Raw genomic sequence first — 24,954 nt, forward strand, 5'->3', positions numbered from 1 at the left:
ATGGGAGAGCTGACAGTGCATGACTGAAGGCTGCTGCGGGCGGCTCCGCACTTGTTTTTCTTCTTGTCTTGACGCTGCTGCTGCTGCTGCAGAGGGCCAGAGTGAGAGAGGAAACGTGGCTGATAGGGGAAGGGTGTCCGAGAGAGCAGAGGGGAGAGAAAAAAAGAAGAGGACGCTGGAGAGTACAGAAATAGAGAGAGCGAGAGATGGGGAGAGAGGGGGCGTGGAAAAGAGCAGAGGGGAGCAAGAGAGAGAGAGATGGGGAGAGAAGGGACATGGAAAAGAGCAGGGGAGAGACAGGCTGCTGGGGAGAAGGAAGGGGAACAAGGGGGATACCCTGACTGGTCAGATGGAGAGACAAAGAGGAGAAATGCTGGATGAAAGGAGGGTGAAAGAGGAAAAATGCTAGAAGGAAGGGCAGAAAGAGGGAAGATGCTAGATGGAAGAGGGGTACAGAGACAGAGACAGATGAGTAGAAAGATGGGGGAGAGAAGAAGGGGACATGGAAAATGGCAGGAGAAAGAAAGAGAAGCTGCTGGAGAGAAACTGGTGGAGACCTTAGCTGGTCAAATGGAGAAAAGCTGGATGAAAGGAGAGAGAAAGAGGGAAATGCTGGAAGGAGGGAGCAGAAAGAGGGAAGACGCTGGATGGAAGGGTAGGAAGAGAAAGAGGAAAGCCACTGGTAGGATGGTTGGGAGAGAGAGGACATGCTGAATGGAAAAGGGTAGAGAGATAACTGTCTAGAAGGAAGGGGAGATAGATGGAGACAATGGATGGAAGGATTGGGAGAAGGTAATAGGTGGAAGGATGGAGAGAGAATGAGGGATGACACTGGATAGAAGGGTAGGAGAGAAAGAGGGAAGATGCTGGATGGAAGGTTAGGGAGAGAAAGAGGAGACGCTGGATTCAGAGAGAGGGAGAGACACTGAAAGGATGGGGAGAGAAAGGGGGAGAGGATAGAGTTAATGAAAGACTGCAGAATAAGAGGAAGGGGCATGGGGAGAACAAAAGTGAGGAAAAAATGAAAAGGGATAGGTAGATGAAGTAAAAAAAGGGAAATTAAAGAATGGATAGTAAGATCGGATGAAAGTTCCGGAGCGCGGAGCTGCCTGGAATGAATGGCGGCTCCCGCTCAACTGCCTGTCCAGGACTCCAGTCCAGCCCACCACCACCACCAAGTGCACGCCATGCAGTGCACGTTTTACAGGAGGGTTGCGGAGCGGAGGTGAGGAGCACGAGCCTGGCCCTTGAAGGTTCTTCTTCATGATTCGACATTATTTTGAGGCGAGCCCAGCAGCAATAGGAGCCGGTAATAAAAATTTAAATACTTTTTTTCATCATAATTTCTAACATTGTGTGATGTGTGCTGTGTAATTTTTATTAAATTGAGCTAGCTGGGGCCTGCTGCCTGCCTGGGGCTGGTGGTCACTATTAAAATTTATTGTTGGGGAATTTCTGGGTTGGGATGGGCTCCTCATTGCCCTAGGTAATATGGGTGGGTAATATATATATATATATATAGTGCCCACCCATGTTAGCTCTGGGCCCAGCCAAAATATCAGGTCTGGCTACGCCACTGCTATAAAGGCATTTGATGTCTTACATTTCTGAGGATTAATGGCCTTGGGGCTTTTTTCCACCCATCCCAAGTGAATTGTGCATGTAAATTTGGATGCACACCCAATCTGGCACACAATTTAATTGAATAACAAGCCAATTAGTGCTGATTAATTGGATGCTAAAAATCAAATATCAATGCTAACTGGCATTAATTAAAATGTACATGCATATTTTTAGGTACTGGGATTCACGTGTAAAAGAAGAGGGATGCGGCCATGGCAGGGTCATGGGTGGATCGGGGCATTGCTGCAATTTATATGTGCTGTTATAGGAAAAAAGGGAATCTATACCTATTTAGGTGCAAGGATTTACATCAGGGTTTAGTCAATATAAATCCTCACGCCTAAAGTTAGGCATGGATCCCAGCGCTAAGTGCTATTCTATAAATGGTGCCTAACTTTGAGTGCGATTTATAGAATAGCGCTTAGTGTGGGGTTTTTTGGCACCATTTATAGAATTTGGTCCCATCTGTGCAGTAATGTATTCATCTCCGGGATGCAAGCTTCCTTGATTTGGCCTTTAACCTCAATAGGAAGGATCGATGAGAACATCACCTGTGCACCTATCTGCTTCACCCTCTGTCCCAGAGCCATGAAGTTACTTTTGATACGTTCAGTGGAATATCAGCAGTATCATTTGTGCCAACATGGATGAATAGCATAGTATAGTGGTCAGTGGGCTTGATGAGTTCTGGCAAACATTCTGTTACATCTCGAATCTTGGCACCAGGCAGACAGCACACTACCCTGGACATCATGATGGTGGAGGAGTGGCCTAGTGGTTAGGGTGGTGGACTTTGGTCCTGAGGAACTGAGTTTAATTCCCACTTCAGGCACAGGCAGCTCCTTGTGACTCTGGGCAAGTCACTTAACCCTCCATTGCCCCATGTAAGCTGCATTGAGCCTGCCATGAGTGGGAAAGTGTGGGGAACAAAAATAAATAAATAAATGACTGGTTGGCAGATGGGTGCTTCTGTTCCTTCAGAATAGAATCACTAACCACCACTACCCAGAAGAAATGAGAGAGAAAGAGGAAATTACAAACCAAATTTCAGTTTAGGATAGCAAAGTAATTTTCTGTATGTTATTAACAAATTCTAAGCTTTATATGATGAATACTGATATAATCTAATAGAGTGGGCTTTTTGTCTTGTGTTAGGTCAGAATTTATGCTTATTTTAATAATTTTGTGGATGTTATTGTAACCTGGCTTCTCTTTGAACCCGGTGTCAGTCTTACTTTAACAGAAAGATGTAGTTGGGCCGGTTTACCTCAGACCTTGACACCAGTTTCAAAGGACTCGGTCCAAATATAAACAAACCTCATCTGTTTGTTTCAAAAACATTCAGGGAAAAGAAATCTAAATAGATTAATGCAAACTCAGAGTCAGATGTCGGTACAATAATTATAAAGTGTTTATTAACAATAATTGATATCGATTGTGTGTGTTGGAGATTTTAATACATGTGATAAGGCTTAACAAGTGTAACATTTAGTTAAACCCACACTTTTATAACTGCAGGTGGTAAGCTGTCACTTAAGTTTTCTCAAACAAAGAATTTGGATTGAAACTTCAAACAGAATTTCTTCACAACTACAAGACAACATCAGATAACTAAAGTTTCATTCAGATTAACTTTTTTTTTAGAACTCAGGCATTTTGTTTTTCATTTTCAATGAAAGTATTGATTGTTTCCTAATATTCTATTTCAGGTGTATGTGGGATAACCTCTCAGATGTATATGAGACTACTTGGCTTCTACAATAGATTCTCAGGTAAGTGAATAAGGATAAATTAGCTATGTCTAACTCAATTCAGTCTGTATTCATTGGTGCTGCTCTTTTCCTTTCGTGATCTTGTTTCTTCTCCTTGCTTACCTAGGAGCCCTCTTCAGGCTTGCCTCTGGGAGTTCTTTGTCCCATTATCCTTTTTTCCTTATTAAACTCAACAAGGAATAAATCTATCTGCCTAAACAGTTGATTTCTTTCCCTTGCTTTTAAATTGCGTGGGCCACTAATATAAAACTTATGCTTATATTGTATTCTCTTTTCTAAAGAAAGGCACTCTTCAGCTTTTCACAGCCAGGTGTCACTCAATGACACACAGCCTGTCCCTGGCCTATTCATACAAACAAGACTCAGTATAATCAGTCCAATCACTCTCTAGAAAAATAAAATACCTTCAATTACACTCAGTTACACTCTCTCAGTTACTGTATACTGTGTATCCCAATTAAAAATCAAACTTTTCTGAGCCCAAATAAGATAAGTCTTTAACACTGTTCCGAGAAACACAAAATATTAAGGAAATTTCTCAGCCTTTCTGAACAAACTGTACCATTTTCATCTCCAAGACAACAGAGTCTGTATCCATGGTTACTGACTCATTTGACATCACTCATGATATCACACATTCCCCCTCTCGGACCCTAGTCTAATTACAGCCATGCATTTGGAATACTTAATTAGGGCAGTTATGCACACTACAAATTTTGCAGACACTAATCTCCATTTTGAAATTAATCTTCCCTATAGGTTTGAATGGGAAAAGTACATTTTCAAATATTTATGTAAGAAAACAAAAACCAAAAGTCACCAAATTTCCCATGCCACACTAGCACAACTATACCAATATCCCTGTGTTTTTAAATGTTAAAAATATGATTTTTTAAGACATCACACATTTTTCTTAATAAATTGACTTTCTCAAATTATCACATAAACCATTTTAATAAAAATCCCCACTCATCACCACAATTAACAGAAACCAAAAATGCAAGTTTTTTAGAGTGCAGGACCTCCGCACCCAAAATGCCCATAGTTAGCCATAAAATAACCCCATCCAAAATTCAAATGTATCTAACCCACCTCCCAGAGACCCCCAGAACCCCCAAGGACCACCAAAATTAAATTTAAAATTACTTTTGGAGACCAAGCGCCACAACATTAAAAAGTACCCTAAAAATTTGTAAAAACTTAAAACCAGCCCCACAGACCTCTTTACCTGGATCCCTAGATTTGAACCTGACCACCTCCACAATGATCCTCAAAACCAGCAGTATAAAACCACAAATTACCTGGAACTCCTGCTGGGCAGCTCAAAACTTGAGGCCCTGACTTCAGTTTGGGCCTAAACATAGCTCCGAAGGTAATTCACGGATCTGCCAGAACCTCTGGAGCTGGCACTAGGCTTCAAACCAGCCACTTTCCTGATTGCGGCTGCCCGGGAAAGCTAATTTCCCGGCCAGGCAGCCATGGAGGAGGTCACCCCCAAGATCCATGGAGCCCTCCAGAATCCTCCAACAAGATCCCAATGGAACACCAATGAATGGAAGAGACCTAGGACCCTCTTCTCAGGTACATTTTATTCTATTTTAAATAAGCTAAAAAATGTTAATTATTTAAATTTAAACTTTTTTTCCCTATAAATGAACCCTTAGGTTACATTATGTTTACCTCTTATGTTTTTAAAAATATAGATTTTAATTTGTTTTATGTAAATAGCTCTGGGCAATTTTGCTAGTAGGGCATTTGACAAATGTAAAGTATAAACAGATGCTTAGGGATTGTTTCAATCCAGTCATCTGTGCGTCCATTTGAAGACAAGGTAACCTGCAAAAATTCATCAGTCAATTCCAAGATTGGAAGAACGATGTAACATGGACCTGGCACCTTCTTCCTGAAATGGAACTTGATTTGCTAATGTTAAGAGGCATTACATTAGAGAAGTGGTTCTCAAACCTGGTCCTGGAGGCACCCTATACAGTGGAGGCAGTGCATGCAAATTTCTCTCATGAATATTAATTGTGGGTATCCTGAAAACCTGACTGGCTGGGGTGCCTCCAGGAGCAGGTTTGGGAACCACTGCATTAAAGATACCAGTTTTGTCTAGAGACTGAACTTATTATTCTTGGAGACTGCAAGAAAAGCCAGGAGGCCTGGCAACCTTACGCTTAGCATTACACCAGCAAGATGCCTCTTCTTTCTGTAAATGGAGTCACAAAAATCACCAAACAGTTGGTGAACTGCTAATCACTGTCCCCTCTAAACTGAGCGGGAGTCCTTCAACTACATTGCTGCTAATAGGGGGTGGTGCTTCGGTATTGTGTTTTCAGTCACAAGGGGCAGGTTCCCTGGAGTCCTGCAGAGCTTACCTGTCCCTCACTATTGAAAATGTGATGGTGAAACAGCACCCCCCACTGGCAGGACTGTAGGTGGAGGACTCCCGCTCAGAAGGAACAGTGCTGCTAATAATTGCAACAGCACAATGTCATCAGGGGCCTTCTTTGCTACAATAAAATCAAACATATAACAGTCTGTTGTTTCGAGCAATAGTAATGGCATTTAGAAGCAAAATAAAACAAAACAAACAACCCCCCCCTCCCCATTTCACCATAATCAGATCTCAGAACGGATGTGTAGCACGCTGGGAGAAGTTGACACTTCTCACTTCCTTTTGCAGTAGAAACTTTAAAAACCACAGAAATTTTTGCTAAGCCTGCTGAGTGCAGGCATGGCTGAGGCTAAGGCAGGAGGAGCTGGAACCTTTGCGAAAAAGGTCCAAAAGCGAATCGTCCGGGCCCAGGAGAAGGTAAGGATCATATTACATGAACAATGACAGTGCCTACAGATAAAAGGAAATATTAACTGTAATACTCATTCCTACAAGCACAAACAGAAGAGTCTTAGCAGTACCACTATCCACCTGGAGGTAAGGATAGAGTAATGTTAGCAGTAATAATGCAGTATTACATTCATTGTCTGCAGGAAAGGACACGGCAATATAATATAGTTACATTTGTGAGAGGCCTGTCTTACAAAAAGACTAAATTAATACAACACAATACATAAAGAATCAAATAAGCAATATGTCTACAAATCATTCAAAAATAAAAACACAAAGACAATAAAACCAGAGATAAGTAAAAGCAACAGAATGCTTCTTGTATTGTAAATAATCAGGAATGGCCTGAATCTCTCTAGAAATAAAGTTCCACAACTGTGGAGAAAGATAGGAAAAAGCTCCACTCCAAGTCCTAAAATAATTAATCAATGAAACTAAGGCTGTCTGTAACAATACTTCCTGAGAGGAAGGCAACGCCCTCCTGGGGAGATAATAAAATAGATCTTTTGCAAGTGAAATGAGCAATCCTGGGTATTCACCTTAAAAATGAGAGTTAAAACTCTAAATTTATGTTAGTAAGAATGTTCTGTACCTGTAGGTGAGGATAGCATTAGCAATAAACAGAAAAAAAATGAAGGTAGATAAAGACCTGGCCTATCCAGTCTGCCCAACCATGCCATCTACTCTCCATATCACTCCACTAGAGATCCTATGTACATGTCCCGAGCTTTCTTGAATTCAGATACAGTTTTTGTCTCCACCATTTCCACCAGGAGGCTGTTCCACAAATTCATCACCGTTTCCATGAAGAAGTATTTCCTCAGGTTTCTTCTGACTCTGTCCCCTTTCACCTTTATCTTATGCCCCCTCATTCTAGAGCTTCCTTTCAATTGAAAGAGACTCACCTTCTGTGCATTTATGCCATGTAGGTATTTAAACGTCTCTATCATATCTTCCCTCTCCTGCCTTTCTTCCAAAGTATACATATTAAGGTCTTTAAGTCTGTTCCCATATGCTTTATGATGAAGACGACTGACCATTTTAGTAGCCGCCCTCTAGACCGACTCCATCATGTTTATATCTTTTTGAAGGTGCGGTCTCCAGAATTGCACACAATATTCTAAATAAGGTCTCACCAGAATCTTATACAGAGGCATCGTCACCTGTTTTTTCCTACTGGCCATTCCTCTCCCTGTGCATCCAAGCACCCTTCTAGCTTTTGCCATCGCCTTTTCTACCTGTTTGGCCACCTTAAGATCAATATATATATGATCACACCCAAGTCCCGCTCCTCTTTTGTGCCCAAATGTCCTTCACCCCTGACATGTACTGTTCCCTCGGGTACTTGCAACCCAAATGCATGACCCTGCATTTTTAGCATTAAATCTAAGCTGCCAAATTCCAGACTATTCCAAGTTCTTTCTCATGTTATCCACACTAAGAGGAGTGTCTATTCTATTGCAGATTTTGGTACCATCTGCAAAGAGGCAAACCTTACCAGACAGCCCTTCAGAAATATTGCTTACAAAAATGTTAAAAAGAACCGGCCCAAGAGCTGAACCTTGCAGCACACCTCTGGTAACATCCCTTTCCTCAGAGTGAGCTCCATTTACCACTACCTTCTGTCACCTTCCACTCAACCAGTTCCTAACTCACTCCACCCCTGACATCTCACTGATGCAGCCTATGGCACCAGCAGAAGTTTCCCTTTCCAGTGGCAGCAGGAGACACTTTAATAAAATATCATCTCCTGCTGCCGCTAGTCCAGTCCCACAGCTCTTATTGCGAGAATGGTCCTGCAGCAGCAGGAAATGATGTTTTATTAAGGCGTCTCCTGTTGTCGCTGGAAGGAGAAGTTGTTCAGTAGGAGATCCTGGCTCCCCAGCAGGAGTACGGGAGATGATCCGCAAAAGTGGAAGACTCCTGCTGAAAGTGAGAGAGTTGACAGGTCTGTTCGGAATCTTGTTACTCTTTGGGATTCCGGAACCTTGCTACTCTTTGGGATTCCGGAATCTTGCTACTCTTTGTTCTTATCCCTTATTTGTCCTGTTTGTCTGTCCTAATTATATTGTAAGCTCTGTCGAGCAGGGACTGTCTCTTCATGTTCAAGTGTACAGCACTGCGAACGTCTAGTAGCGCTATAGAAATAAGTAGTAGTAGTAGTAGTAGTAGAGAGGCTCCTGGCTGTTTAAATCGTCTGCCCAGGGCTAATTGGGCATATTCAGAAGCACTTAACTGAATAGTGCCGCTGAAAATGCCCAGTTAGAGCCCAAGCCACAATCAGGTATTTTGTGGGCAGTCTGGGGGCACAGTTAGCATTTAACCAGTTAAGTGCCAATATTCAGCTGACTATCATACTTAACCAGCTAAGTTTTAGCTGGCCACATATGCTTGGATATTCAATGCCAGAACCTGGACGCAGCTTAGCATTGAATACCCAGACATAAAGCCAGTGACGGTCAGCAAAACACTGACCACCACCAGAAGAATATCTACCACCATATGTTTTTCAATTTGCGATGCACTGAGAGCAGGATTTCTTAGGATCAGCAGAACAGAATGGGTCAATATTCAGCCAGAGAAGTCATCATTTTTTGAAACACTGGAGGCTGTGGCTGAAATGGATCTGGATAGTGGCCGGTGCTGAATATCCAGATAGGGTGATCAGCTCTGCTTCTATCCAGAGATCAATAATATTCAGCCCACTATCCGGATAGACTGCCTAACTTCATCCGATTACCTTTCTGCTGTTACCCAGTTGAATATCACTGCTAACCAGATAATGCCAGAGACTCCACTCGCTGTGCTCATGGACCGTCCTGGCACTACCTGGATAGCACCGGTGGTAATGCCCAGATGATGCTGTAGAAAATTGCAGACAGACCCTGACCAGCAGTGCTTGTCTGATTTGCAGGTGTTGCTTTTGAATATCGGGCACACGTGCTTGAACCAGGGCCACCAAGAGGGGGGCAGGAGGGGCTAAATTCCCCAGGCCCAGCCTTCAAAGGGGGGTCTGGGCTCAGGGCCTGGCAAGCTTCTTCCTACCTGCTTCCAGGTCTATCCTCTCCTGCTCCTGCATGCCGCCCAGCATTCCGGATGATTGAATTAAGGCAATATTGCTTTAATACAATCATCTGGGTCCTGACTCCTGGCACAAAGGAGCACTGGAGCAGGAGAGGACAGAACGAGGGAGCAGCTCAGCTGTGCTACATAGACAGAAAGGTGTGGAGGCAGGGGCAGGCAGCGTCGGCCCAGGGAGGGGGGCATGTGCGTGACGGTGCAGTCCTGCCCTGGCCCGGCTGTGTCTCTAGACGGCCCTGGTTTGAATACTGTCAGCTTGTGCAGGGGGAGTATGAGACAATGTGAAGTCAAAGAGGGAGGAGAGAAATGAGCCTTCAGTCTAAGGTCAACGAGACCTCTTACTGTGTGTTTACCTCCTCCATGCTAGAGGACTTGGGCTGACACAAGATCTTTGTATGCTCAAAGCCTAAGATCCCTGGTTAGATAAATAAGCTCTCCGTGCCCCCCCCCCTCCCCTCCACTGTACCATCAACATCTTAATTCTCTAAGGAAATGTTTATGGAGAGAGTCCATTAGAAAAGGAAATGACCAAATGGCTGGCCAAACATGCTGCATACTTAAAAAAAGACATATGAGCATGGCTGGTGGAGCTGACACAGACACTGCAACACTAAGATTCAGTGCAGTGCAGTTTCCTGCTCTCTCTGCTTCCTCTTTATTTCTCAATTTCCAAACTGAAGGTTTCCCCCAGGGGACCTGCTGACCTGGGTTCCAAGCACCCTCCTTCCCCTTTAGCTGCTTTTTCATTTACATAGGTTCTACGCTGTCACTTGAAGAGGCTGAGCTCAGTGCGTTGATATTTTGTTTCAAAGATCATGAGGCCACAACAGCACCATACACAAGATTAACAAGAATAGATATTCTGAAAAAAAAAATTCAACCAACTCCAACCAATTGTCAGTTGTGTTAATGGGACAACCATAGAACTCTGAATGGGTACATTCTAGAAGAATCTCCAAAGTTTCAATCACCCATTCGAAAGAGCCACTAAGAAAATGTATTTGTGGATTCTTTTTTAAATGTAGCCCACCGAAGAGTACATTTTCTTTTTGAAAAAGGTCACCTCTCAAAATGTATATCCCATATATACCAGAAAATTACACAAAATACTAATATTTGACCTAATCATTGAAAACTCCACATTCAGCCAAATCCACAAAGGGACTGACAAATAGATAGTAACATAGTAGATGACGGTAGATCATAAAGACCTGTACTGTCCATCCAGTCTGCCCAACAAGATAAACTCAGTACATACAATATGTGATACTTTATATGTATACTTGGTCTTGATTTGTCTTTGCCATTTTGCATGGCCTGTAGAAGTCTGTCCAGCACTGTCCTTGTTCTCCAACTTCTGAAGCAGAAGCTGAATCTGTCTAGCCATGATCAGGGCACAGACCGTAAAAGTTTGCCCAGTACTAGCTTTACTTCCCAATTACTGGTGCCACTTCCTTATCTCCACTAAGATTCTTTAGATCCATTCCTTCTAAACAGAATTGTTTGTGTTTCTCCCAGAGATTTTTGAGTTCCGTTACCATTTTCATTTCCACCACCTCCCGTGGAAGGGCATTCCAGGTATCTACTTCCCTCTCCGTGAAAAAATTTTGACATTATTCCTGAGTCTGCCCCTTTCAATCTCAATTCATGTCCTCTAGTTCTAGCGTCTTCCCGTCTCTGGAAAAGGATTGTTTGTGGATTAATATCTTTCAAGTATATTTGAATGTCTGTATCATATCACCCCTGTTTCTCCTTTCCTCCAGAGTATACATGTTCAGGTCAGTAAGTCTCGCTTCATACTTCTTGCAATGCAAATCCCATGCCATTTTCGTCACTTTTCTTTGAACCGCTTCAAGTCTTTTTACATCCTTCGTAAGATACAGCCTCCAAAACTGAACACAATACTCCAATGAAAAAACCCCAACATACTTCCAAAATCTTGTTTTGATCATGTTACCCCTCTCCTTGTCCAGCACCACTGGCTCCCTATTCCTTTTTGTCTGCAATATAAAATTTTGGTCTTAACTCAGAGAGTTCTTCGTACAACTCTGTCCTCTTGGGCTCCTTGTTCAGCCTATGAAAATCATCTCTCTCTCTCTCTCTCTACCCCCTGTGCACTGTTGTTGTCTTCAGTCCATTTGCCAATCTGCCTTCTTCTTTGCTGCCCTTTTCCTATGGAACTCTCTTCCACCTTACCTTTGCTTGGAGTGTTCCAAGTTTAAAGCAGCATTAAAAACTCATGCCATTTCCGGATTTTGCTAGGCTAGGAGACTGGTAGCTTGCCTTGTTGTGTTTTTTTTTAATTTTTGCTATATTGTACAGTCTTGACTATCCGACATAAACAGAACAGGCCTGTTGTCAGATAAGTGAAAAGTCAGATAATATGAAAACAATGGTAACCCCTCAAACAATGCATAAACAAAAGGGATAGGGTTCCTGATTTTCAAAAGTTCTTTATCAACAACACTATAGTACATTCTGCAGCATGACTGGAACACTAAAATATAATTACTGTACTATACTATACCATAAAATGAGACCAATACTGTAAAAACACAATCATAAAGAGTACTACTTTCATGCTTTATCAATATCATGTTACCCAAGTTACTTCTGTAATACTAAATGTATTTCCACCATTCATGATGTATTGTAAGCCACATTGAGCCTGCAAAGAGGTGGGAAAATGTGGGATACAAATGCAACAAATAACAAAAAAAAAAATACTGTACTGTATAGTAGTAATGCAACTGGTAAACAAATTGAAAAAGTGCATTGTAAAATTTTGTTTGTTTGTTTTCCCATTTTACTTCTCTTCCTCACTACAAGGTCACACCAGCACCTAAATAATATTATATCAGTTGTTCCACATATGCCAGTGCAACTTCAGTTGCCTTGACCCCTTCACTATGACTGACTTTTACAATTGTATCTACATGTTCAGCCTCACTTAAGGTGTCTTCAACGGCATCATCTCCGTTCACATTCCCATTCGCCATAGCAATCATATCATTGTCAGTTAGTTCATCTTGCTGGTCTGTCTGTCTGTCTGCATCCATTCTTGTGTGTCATCCTCACAAGCATTTTTACAGCCTGGTATTTCCTGTAACAAAGGAAGGAGATCTTCCTCGGCTGCTCTGTGTTCAGTGACATGTCCTTGTTCATTTTCATTTTCAGGAATTAACTTTCTCCGTGATTTTGCTAGGGTTGGAGGCTCAATTTCATCCTATGACTGAGCGATCCAGTAGATAACATCTTTAATGTTCACTTTCTTTAAAACTTCAATCATTCCTTTCCCTTCATCCAGTGCATAAACAAATGTTGTAAGAAGCTCAAGGCAACAGTTTTTCTTTAAGGCTTCCAGTACACCCTAATGTGACATTGGGAAGCAGAAAAAGCATTCTGTCAGCACTTCTCAGTTCATCCTCGTCAAGATGAGATGGTGCATTATCCAAGAGAACGATTGCTTTCCTAGGCAGGTTTATCATTTTCAAGAAGTTTTCTACTGATGGAACAAAATCCTTGGAAAACCAGTTACGAAAGATGTCTTTGTCCATCCTGGTTCCTATAGGACACTGGAAGTGCAGCAGGAGCCATGTTTTTAAAGGCCCTAGGATTTTTTTGACTTTCTAATGAAAGCCAATGGTAATTTATGTTTACCAGTTGCATTGCTACAGGCAAAAACAGTCACTCTTTCTTTACTCCATTTATAATCTGGAGCTGAGGCTTCGAGCCATGATACAAGACTTCTTGATGGCAACATTTTAAAATTTAACCTGGTTTCATCACAGCTGTATATTTGGTCCCTTGATATGCCTTCCTTTTTAAGGAGACACTGAAATTTCACTTTCAATGTGACAAATTCCTCAGAGTTTGCGGAAGCTTCGTGGCTTAGTAAAAGGGCCCCTTAAAGAATAAGTTAGTCCTTTACACACCTTTGAGAACTCTAAGGTCCTCTCAAGGAAATTATTATCTGTCCCCTCATCAAAAGAAATTGTATGATTACTACTACTATTTAGCATTTCTATAGCGCTACAAAGCGTACGCAGCACTGCACAAACATAGAAGAAAGACAGTCCCTGCTCCAAGAGCTTACAATCTAATAGACAAAAATAAAGCAAGCAAATCAATTAATGTGTAGAGGAAAGAGGAGAGGAGGGTAGGTGGGGCGAGTGATACCCGTCAGCGAGCCTTCTCAGGAGTAGCCCCCACACTCTGGAATTTACTCCCAGAGGGGCTACATCTAACTCAAGACTACATTTACTTCAGGTGAAAGCCTGGCTCTTCTCCCAAGCCTTTAATACATAGGGTGACTGACTATACACTACTCTGTACCTGGACTAGCTTGCTACACACACTGTAACTTGTTTAACTGTACAAGAACTTGCCTTGAGTTTAGCCACCCATCTGTTTATCCCATCTATATGTCTGCACTTGGCACCTCATCTACATGGTAAACTGCATTGTAGAAAATCATTAGCATCATATCTGTGCTATTTGAATGTTCTAATGCAGGGGTAGGCAACTCCGGTCCTCGAGAGCCGCAGGCAGGTCAGGTTCTCAGGATATCCACAATGAATATGCAGGAGATAGATTTGCATACCAAGGAGGCAGTGCTTGCAAATCTATCTCCTGCATATTCATTGTGGATATCCTGAAAACCTGACCTGCCTGCGGCTCTCGAGGACCGGAGTTGCCTACCCCTGTTCTAATGCATGCTTATTAGATGTTTCATTAGTATTATGCTGACATCGTAATATATCTCTGTTATTTGAATTTCAGTGCTGTTAATTGTGTATGTTTTTGATACTGTTTCAAGGTAGTCCTATTATTAGGTTTTAATTTGCTGTTCTCAAATTTACATCATTTATTATATTTATGTTTATATTTGATCATTTTTATTATTGTTATGCTGTTAACAAATTTGTAAGTTTTATGTTAACCTGTACTTAGGTGAATCTCTTCATAAAGGTATTTAATAAATCCCAATAATTAAAAAACATATGCATTTCCTCTGAAAACAGGTGTAAAACCACTGGTAAAAATACCCCCCGACTTTATACCAAGGAGGGCAAATTTGAAAACTGGCCCCTACCGCCTTTGTGTCTTATGCCCCTAACCACTATTAGTCCTATCAGGGAAAATAAACCTGTGAAGAAGGGTCATTACTACATATGTACCATAGGGTGTCAGCATGCTGACAGAATGTGACCAATTCCATGTGTGCATGCAAAAAAAAAAAAGGTTTGTGGTTAAGAAACGTAGGTGCCTGCTGCAGGAAGCTTTTTTTTCTTCTTGTTTTTTTCTCCCCTATCAGTAGTATTTCAGTGTTATGTTCTCACAGGCCTTTGGTAATGGTGGAGAAATCACCTTCCTTGCCTGTACTGGTGATTATGAAAAAAAAACGGAATGTGGTTTCACTGTGCTGTTGACCCAGGGGAAAGTTCATCGGATGTAGGCTGAGGCAATGCTGCTTAACTTCTCCCCTCCCCCATCCCACCACCGTCACATTAATGGATTTTTAACACACACAGTAAGTGTCGGCACATAAAGTACTGCATGGTCCATCCAGTCTGCCCAAAAGGTGGTTAGATCCACACCTGTACAGGTTATAGTCATTCATAATTAGACACTGGTTGGTATTTTGCCATCATGTCAATCATATAGGCAGTTAAATATGATGACGTCTTGGAACAATATATGTTAAAACCAAAAATATTGCAAACAGTATTTAACTTGCTAATTTCAACATTAAGAAATTGTAAGCTAGGCTAGGATTTTTGTGAGTCAGAACCAGGGCTGTCCTGAAGGTTGGTGGGCTGGGAATATGCAGGTGTAAAAAAGCAGAAGCAGGACACATTCTCCATGAAACGTCAGAGGAACAACGTGGGAGTAGATGATGATAAACTGACTTCCAGCCTGGGAGGAGATGTTCAGAAGTTCTTTATTTGAAAAGCACCAGTGGAATGACCCGACATGGGTCCATGTTTTGGTGGATGCAACCGCCTGCCTCAGGGGTCACAAGAAACACTCTTCATATAGTGATGTTTGAACCTGGTGCACTGGATGAATAAAAACTTCAAGGTAACAGACTGCACTGGATATACGATGTACAGTCTCCCATGAAATGGTGACGGTCAAAGCCAGAAGGATGCTCGGATGCATAAGGAGAGGGATGACCAGCAGGAAAAAGAAGGTGATAATGCCCTTATATAAGTCTCTGGTGAGGACCCCAGTACTGCATACAATTCTGAAGACTGCACCTATAGAAAGATATAAACAGGATGGAGTTGGTCTAGAGGGCAGCTACAAAATTTGTCAGCGATCTCTGTCATAAAACAGATAGGGACAGGTTTATGAACCTCAACATGTACATGCTGGAAGAGAGGTGGGAAAGAAAGGATATGATAGAGATGTTTAAATACCTCAGTGGCATTAATGTACAAGAGGCGAGCCTTTTTCAAATGAAGGAAAACTCTGGAATGAGAGTGCATAGGATGAAGTTATGAGGAAATAGGCTTAGGAGGAATCTAAGACAATTCTCTTTCACGGAAAGGGTGGTAGAAGCGTGGAATGGCCTCCCGGTGGAGGTCATGGAGACAAAGACTGTGTCAGAATTTAAGAAAGCATGGGACAGCCACGTGGATCTCTTAGGAAAAGGAGAAGTTAGTGGTTACTGAGGATGGGCAGACTGAATGGGCCATTTGGCCTTTATCTGCCATCATGTTTCTATCTAACTTCTCTTAGGGAATATTTGTAGAGAACGTCCATTAGGAAAAGGAAAAGACTGAATGGCTGGTCATCCCCAAACGTACTGCAAACTTAAAAATAAACATATGAGCATGGCTCGTGGAGCTGATACAGTCCACCCCTACTCTTTTTTTCTGTTTTGCTTTTGGATGTCTATAGGAGTTGTCTCTCCATTTTTGTCTTGATTACCTGGGTATTCACACCAGGCTGTCCCCAGATAACTATCTGGACAAGTTAGGACAGTACCAGGGCAGTCTACAATGATTCTCAGCGGCATAGACCACGGATTCTGTAGAGACCACCCAAATATGGGTGCAGATCATGGATCTGCACATAAACTAATTAGTCCATAAGGCACTAACAATCAGTTATTGGAGTTAACAAGCACTTCATTGGCAGTAAATAGGAGTTATGCAAACATCTGCCCTATGTCCTATTCTATAACGTGCACCTAAATTTCATAGCAGCAAACCCTAAAGGGGGTGTGGCCATGGGTGGGTCAGGGGCATTCCCAGAAATTAGGCATGATGTTATAGAATACCTGCATTTGCACATCTAATGGGCGTGAGCATTTACACCAGCTTTTTGCAATGTAAATGCGCGCTAAGCTAGTATTCTATAGATGATGTGCAGAGCACCATTTACAAAATGTTAGCTTAGGGCGGATCATCCTGGCACTTAATTGTAGGTGCCATTTATTGAATCTAGCCCTACGGACTAAATTCTATATGTGGCACCTAAAAAATCAGCGCTGAAAAAAATGCTGTTCTATATACCGTGCTTGGTATCTAGAATAGCGGGTAAGCCCATGAATTGCGCCTACATTTAGACATGGCCATTTGCACCAACAAAAACGTGGTACAAATGCCCGGGTGCAGAACCCCCTTATTCTATAATTACTCGTGTAGCTAAAAGTCATGCCCCCAAACTGCCTCGATCCACCCATAACCCTTCCATTTCTGTGCCCCCTTGTCCTCTCACGTGAAAATATTTAGGCGTGGATATGTTAATTGAATCTAATTAGTGCCGATAATAGCTTGTTAAGCCAATAATTGGCACCAATTAGCACAATCAAAATGTGCACGCAAATTAGGCGCACCACCAAATTTGCGTGCAAATTTTTTAGCGCTTTTTATAGAATTAGGAGGTATATGCATAATGCTGCTGAAAATGTACAGATGGCCCTGTTCAGTTGCTGTTATCAGGGTAGCACCTGCTGCTCTCTAGATAACTGCCTTTGAACATTGGGCTCCTAGTTGAGTCTGCTACTTAACAGCTCTAAACTAAATATACAGGGCTAGATTCTATACATGACGCCTAAAAAATTGGCATTGAAAAAAATACGAGTATAAAAGAGTAGGGGTGGGCCAAGGACTCTCATCAGCCGGTGGTAAGTTGAAGTAACTTTATTTAGCACCAGATGTCCACTTTGTTTATTCTTCTTTACTTCTGCACTCACATTTTTGTGATTTTCATCACAAGTGTTTGACCCCTGAAGCAGACTGTAGATCCGTTGAAACACAGTCCCGTGTCGGGTCACATGCACATCTGGTGCTGAATAAAGTTACTTCAACTTTCCATCAGCTGATGAGATTCCTTGGTCCATCCCTATTCTTTTATACTGGTTTTTGGACTACCCATGAGGGTTTTCATACCCTGACCCGTTGGTTGCTGTTGAAACAAATACTGTAAGAACTTCTCAGCAAGCACCTCTCCGTGCTGTCTGCTCTCGACCTGCACCTCTCCGTGCTGTCTGTCTTCACCCACACAAGAGCTTGTGAGCATGACACAGGAGACCTCGTGGCACTCTGCTGACTTGCCTCTGGAACTCGACCGCTCCCACTATCCCCACTCAGGAGACCTCCTCTGGAGACTGACGCCTTTTCCACTCAGCTTCACTTTGAGTTCTCTAGTCCCCCAGAACCCGCCTGTAGTCAGTGGGCCTTTCTGCACCCTTCCCTGGGGATACAATTATTGCCTGGGTCCCACCAACCCTCTGCTCTTCCCTTGGTTTCAACTTTCAGTCACTGTTATTCAACTGTCAAGGGTAGCAGGGATTCTCTGGTGTCCTTGTCTTCAGGGGATTATTCAACAACAAGGTCCCATCTGGGATAGTGCCCTTTGTAACCCCCACAGGGGCGCTCTCTGGTGTGCATTGGCCCTCTAGTGGCTCCTGCCTGGCTTCCCCAGCCTTTTACCTCAGGGAACCACCTTGAAACCAGACTTCTCTGTGACTACATTCATTCAGGCCTCTAGGTTTGGTCCTCCCCTTTCCCTCAGGGTGACCTCTTCCTTAACCTGCAGTCCTGGCCCGGCCTCCCCCGCTGTATCACCTGGTAACCGACCCACCTTACCAGTTCTTCTGGTGGGGCCCCCAGGTCACCCTTCTCTGGAAGATCTCACAGCTTCCTCTGCTTGCAAAAATATGCAAATTAGCTGGTTGCATGTAAATTCAGTTTATTAGCTAGGTTACAGTCTTGTGGGCCTGGCTTGCCCTCTATTAATATGTTACTGCGATTCACCCCTGAGACCATTTACTGGGGACATCTGGGTCTCAGGGTGTAACAGCCTCCTCCCCTGGATAGGACCTTCTTTATTCACATTAACCTTACGGTCCTATCCTCCACCCCACGGCTGTTAGTTCTGTCTCAGTAGCAATTGTGCATAACAATCATATCCATTGCCTGGCCCCCACCAGGTAAGTACCTCTTTGCCTTTGGAGGGAATCTTCTCCTGATCTCTCTCTTGAGCTCTACTTCAGCCAGCCTCTTTCTTCAGTCCCTGGCTTATAATTCTCCAGTTCTGGGTGTTGCAGGTCCCCCCCCCCCCCCCCCCATCTTCTCTCCTCTCCCTTGGCTAGAGGATGCTTTTTATAGGGTGCCCAATAATCCACTCCACCTTTCTTTAGACCTCTCCCCCTGCTTCCAGAAAGGTCCGCACCCAGAACTTTCTCCACCTATCCAGCTTCCACTCAGAGAGTCCCCCTGGTGGCCTCCCCGGGAAGTACAAGTCCTATGCCAGGAGCACCCCCTAGCTGTTCCTTCTGGTCACTACCATGGACTATACTCTTTGGCTCCCTCTAGGGGCCAGATCAGGACATTTTAGGTTTTCAATGGGAGAGCGCCCTCTGGCGGCCTCCTCATGTAAGGGCAGCCTCTTCCTTCTCACAATACGCCTAAGCATATTCTATAACGTATGCCTTAATTTAAGCCTCCTGGACACTGGGTGGGGGGCGGGGATGGTGCTAAAACTTCTGCACCAGCTGATATAAATGCTTGTCGTCATTGCCTTACCTTTCTCTGAGCCAAAACTAATTCACTTGCGAAACTCCATCCTTGGAACAGCCCCCCATTCTGAACAACTGCCTCCTTCACAAGGACACTGACCAAGACAAAACTGGAAACACTTGACCATTGGCAAGCAAATACACTGGGTCTGACCAAACACCAATATTTATCTTTTTAACCACTGTGGCTATGCTGCAGATAATTCAGGACATTCTCAGCTAAAGGAGGGAAACAGTTAGATGCCACAATTTACAGACCTCACTGCTCTGTATAAATGTACTGAGTTTCAAAGTGAAAATACATGTATACTTTCACTTTGAAAATTAATATAAAGCCTAGGGGTAAAACCTCCACATGGCCTTTATGCTCAAGCTGACAGATTGAAAATCACCTCCTAAATACATGAACTTTCCTATTTTTTTCAGGTTCTTCAAAAACTGGGTAAAACCATGGAAACAAAAGATGAACATTTTGAGCTGTGTGCAGACAACTTCAACAAGCAACAGGTAATGTGTATAATGCTCGAATTACAGAAAGAAATTTGATGAAAGATCCTTACCATTATCAAGCCTAGGCAATTTTACTCCATTTCAATTGTAGTTCAATTGGTAAAATCTCACAAATGCTCTGACACTGAAATCAGAAGTAAGACTGTAGGATCCTGAAACTGTAGTACTAGAGAAGGCTCAGCTTGGCAACACTCAGGGAGAGATTCCTGGAACTGCAGATCTGTATCAACCACAGCTTGAGGTCAATGACTGTTAGATTCCTGAGGTATAGCACTGTGGAGGAACAGTGAACAAGGCTCCCCATAAGGCTGTATTACTTACTGGAGAAGGCTCAGCCTGGGATCACTGAGCATGGATCCCATGAAGACGTAGTACAGAGAGAAGCTCTGCTTGGGATCAGTGATTATGAGACCCATGGACAGTACCACAGAGGATAGCTCAGTCTAGCAGTAATGAGTATGGGGACCATGAGTTTGTCGTACTGGGGAGAGGTGAACTTAGGATCAGTGAGTGGGGAGCCATGAGGTTGTAGTACTTCCCTACACCCCTTCCCTACACCCCTTCCTGTGCACTCCGCTCCATGGATAAATCCTTCTTATTTGTTCCCTTCTCCACTACTGCCAACTCCAGACTTCGCGCCTTCTGTCTCGCTGCACCCTATGCCTGGAATAAACTTCCTGAGCCCCTATGTCTTGCCCCATCCTTGGCCACCTTTAAATCTAGACTGAAAGCCCACCTCTTTAACATTGCTTTTGACTCGTAACCACTTGTAACCAATTCAAACATGCGTGGGATAAGCATAAAGGAATCCTGTGCCGAAGGAATGGACCCTCAGGAGCTTAGTCAAGATCGGGAGGCGGGGCTGGTGGTTGGGAGGCGGGGATAGTGCTGGGCAGACTTGTACGGTCTGTGCCACAGCCGGTGGTTGGGAGGCAGAGCTGGTGGTTGGGAGGCGAGGATAGTGCTGGGCAGACTTATACGGTCTGTGCCCTGAAGAGCACACGTACAAATCAAAGAAGGGTATACACAAAAAGTAGCAAATATGAGTTATCTTGTTGGGCAGACTGGATGGACCGTGCAGGTCTTTTTCTGCCGTCAGCTACTATGTTTTTTTACTATGTAACCACTCGCCTCCACCTACCCTCCTCTCCTCCTTCCTGTACACATTAATTGATTTGATTTGCTTACTTTATTTTTTGTCTATTAGATTGTAAGCTCTTTGAGCAGGGACTGTCTTTCTTCTATGTTTGTGCAGCGCTGCGTTCACCTTGTAGCGCTATAGAAATGCTAAATAGTAGTAGTAGTACTGGGGAGAGGTGAGCTTGGAGCCAAAGTGGAGTTGTGAGGCTGTGGCTTAACAAGTGGGGAGCTGTGAGGTTATAGTACTGGGAAGGGCACAATGGCAAAACCACTTATTCACTCTTCTGAAATGATAGATCTGTCTTCCAAGCTCATGTGATTGTCTCTAATCTGCATTGTTCAGACAAATCCACAAAATGTTAGGTTGCCAGATGAAATAACAGACTCTTCATAGGCTTCATCCTATTCCTCTTGATACACTTCAGCTCTCTTCTAAAGTGCCAGCTTTTCTGCCATTACATTTAGATTTTATTATAGCACATCTTTTGATGGATTCCTGGTTAAATTGGTCTTATAGCCTTTCATTTTCTACAGCTGGATTCTTTTTGTAAGTGAGGCTATAGAAAGTCTGTACCCCCTTGAACATCTTACATTTTGTTGTGTCAGTGCCTCAGGATTTGCAGGTGGAGCATACCATGCTCCACACCTTTTGAGGGACAAATCATATACTCAAAAAAACTAAACTGAAATACATCACCTAGAAAATTCTTTATGCCCCTAACCTTGGTGAAAGCAACTTTGGCAGCAATTGCAGCTGCGAGACTATTGGGATATGTCGCCACTAACTTTGCACACCATGGACTAGATTCTATACATCATGCCTATAAAATTGGCGCCTAAACATATTTTATAAAGTATGCCTTATTTTAGGCATACATTATAGAATAAGCCTAAATTTCCTCGTGGGATATAGAATACAACAAGCACCGGTCTGCATGATTAAATTTAGTCACTGGCAGTTACTCCAAGTAAAACTTGGTGTAGATTCTGACGCCTAAATGCGTGGGACAAACACGAAGGAATCCTGTTTAGAAGAAACTGATCCAAAGAAGGTTAGTGGAGATTAGGTAGGAAAGCCGGTGCTGGGCAGACTTCTATGGTCTGTGCCCTGATTGAGGCTGAATAGATTTGGATGGGCTGGAGTGGAGCTTTTCAGGGGCTATGACAACAACTTCAGAAATGTTAGAACAAGGCTAGTGCCGGGCAGACTTCTACGTTCTATGCCCTAAAAAAGGCAAGGATAAATGAAGATCAGATATATATATATGATGTATCACATCATACCATATATAATGAGTTTATCTTGTTGGGCAGACTGGATGGACTGTAAGGTCTTTAACTGCCATCATCTACTATGTTATTAAATTAGGCACGGTCCAGGTGTATTCTATAACAATGCACATAGATTTAAGAAACACCCACAGACCACCCATTCAGTGCCCGTCTAAATATTCTTGTCCTAATAGAGTCAAGACTGATAAGATGAAAGGAAGATACAGTAAGAAGATTCTCCTGAGATGATCTCAGTCCTCGATGGAACATAAGGAATCAGTAATCTTGATGGGTATAATGGAAGACCAGTGTGGACAACAGAAAGGATCTTGTACATTATTCTGTGGTTAATAGGCAACCAGTATTCCTTGCTGGTCAAACTTTATAGAATGTGTTATCAATGTTAAGGCCATGTTCGGAACTGAAGTCTTTTCAAATCCTAGAGAGTAAGTCATTACAATAATCTGTTTGGCTAATGATCATTGGATGAACAGGTACACAGAGGGCTGGTTTAGTGAATATGCCTCTAAGAGAGGAAATCATGTGAAGCTTATAAAAACTATGTTGTACTATACTGGAGATATGTGCTTGAAAGGTCAAATATTGATCAAGGATCACAGCCAAATCTTTGACCATAGGAGTAAATGAAACTGCTATTTCTGTAATCTTAATAGAGTTAATCAAGTCATCAACCCCTGTACATGAGAACAGAATACCTCGGGATTTTCCAGGATTCAGTTTACGTCTATGATCTTTAAGCCTATTAGTGATAGAATTTAACTTCTCATTAAAGGAAAGTATATCCTGAGTACTGGTACAATCCAAGATACCTAAAACTTGAATATCGTCAGCTTACACATAAGCCGTAAGATCAAGGGATTTATGAAACTGAGCTGAGGGGCCATGAAGATATTGAAAAGAATTGTACCAATATAGAGCCTTGTGACACGCCACAGGGAAGAGTATAGGGTGATGAGTGTAGATCTTGCTAAAGCACAGAATTATTACAATTTAAGAGATAAGAAGTAAACAAATCATAGGCAGTATGTGAAATACCAATGTCATCCAGATGGCACAAAACCAGAACATGACTGTAATGCGGTCATATATAGGAATATTTCCAAATTGGAGGCACTAAATCCTGAGCCAAACTATTGGTGATCATTGTGTGAATATAAGGTAACAAAAATGATGAAAAACATTTTACATATTTTGAGGACACAGAGAGAAGCATTTTTGAAAGGGACGTCCTCATTTCGATTTGGACGTCCTCGCAAAACATCCCCATCTAGGTGTATTTTCGAAACAAGATGGACGTCCATCTTTCGTTTCGAGAATATGGTCAGGGACACCCAAATCCTGAAATTTGGTCATCCTTAGAGATGGTCATCCCTAGACTTGGTCGTTTCTGGTTTTCAGCGATAATCGAAACCAAGGACGTCCATCTCAGAAACGACCAAATGCAAGCCATTTGGTCATGGGAGGAGCCAGCATTTGTAGTGCACTGGTCCCCCTCACATGCTAGGACACCAACTGGGCACCCTAGGGGGCACTGCAGTGAACTTCATAAATTGCTCCCAGGTGCAAAGCTCCCTTACCTTGTGTGCTGAGCCCCCCCAACCCCCCCCCCAAAAAAAACCTACTACCCACAACTGTACACCAGTACAATAGCCCTTACAGGTGAAGGGGGCACCTAGATGTGGGCACAGTGGGTTTGTGGTGGGTTTCGGAGGGCTTGCTGTTTCCTCCACAACTGTAACAGGTTGGGGGGATGGGGCTGGGTCCGCCTGTCTGAAGTGCACTGCACCCACTAAAACTGCTCCAGGGACCTGCATGCGCTGTCATGGGCCTGAGTATGACAGCTGAGGCTGGCATAGAGGCTGGCACAACATATTTTTAAAGATGTTTTTTGAGGGTGGGAGGAGGATAGTGACCACTGGGGGAGTAAGGGGAGGTCATCCCCGATTCTCTCCGGTGGTCATCTGGTCATTTCGGGCACCTTTTTGTGCCTTGGTCATAAGAAAAACATGAGCAGGTAAAGTCATCCAAGTGTTCGTCAGGGACATCCTTGTTTCTTTCGATTATGGGTCGAGAACGTCCTAGTGTTAGGCACGCCCAAGTCCCGCCTTCGCTACGCCTCCGATATGCCCCCTTGAACTTTGGCCGTCCTTGCGATGGAAAGCAGTTGGGGCTGTCTAAAATCGGCTTTCAATTATACCGATTTGGACGACCCTGTGAGAAGGACGCCCATCTTCTGATTTATGTCGAAAGATGGGCGTCCTTCTCTTTCAAAAATGAGCCCAAGAGTCATTAGGAGCTGTAGTCATTTTAATAACTCCAAGTATATGTGACAGCACAGGTATGGATGGTAGACTAAATGAAGAAAGAATACTCCTTGGAAGAAAGAGCATATCAGATGACGGAGTAAAACAAGCCATTGACACAGTAGCCATCTATAAGGGCAATTGACCAACCAAAGTTTGAAGATTCAAGATTTTATTAGAGAAGTGAGTTGCTAATCCATCCATTACAGCACAGGGTGTAGAACAAGCATCTACAGGTCTGGGAGTACTTAATGGTCACATAATACTATGTAGTTTAGCAGAGTGAGGAGCTCTTAAGATTTGTTTGGAATAATAAGTGCACTTTGCTGACTGAATAGCCTGTTCATA

The 24,954-nt window shown here is 43.0% G+C and overlaps 1 protein-coding gene across 1 annotated transcript in view; it reads left to right on the forward strand.

The window, feature by feature from the left end:
- The first annotated feature begins 6,125 nt into the window (after positions 1-6,125).
- Positions 6,126-24,954, forward strand: part of BIN2 (bridging integrator 2) — a 96,608-nt gene continuing 77,779 nt past the window's right edge. Inside the window, exons 1-2 of the mRNA XM_030198278.1 lie at positions 6,126-6,210; positions 19,787-19,867. Of these exons, the coding sequence (XP_030054138.1) occupies positions 6,133-6,210; positions 19,787-19,867 (159 nt within the window). The 5' untranslated portion in view covers positions 6,126-6,132. The remainder of the gene's footprint in view (positions 6,211-19,786; positions 19,868-24,954) is intronic.

Source organism: Microcaecilia unicolor, chromosome 3 (genome assembly GCF_901765095.1).
Source record: "Microcaecilia unicolor chromosome 3, aMicUni1.1, whole genome shotgun sequence".
Lineage (NCBI taxonomy): Eukaryota > Metazoa > Chordata > Amphibia > Gymnophiona > Siphonopidae > Microcaecilia > Microcaecilia unicolor.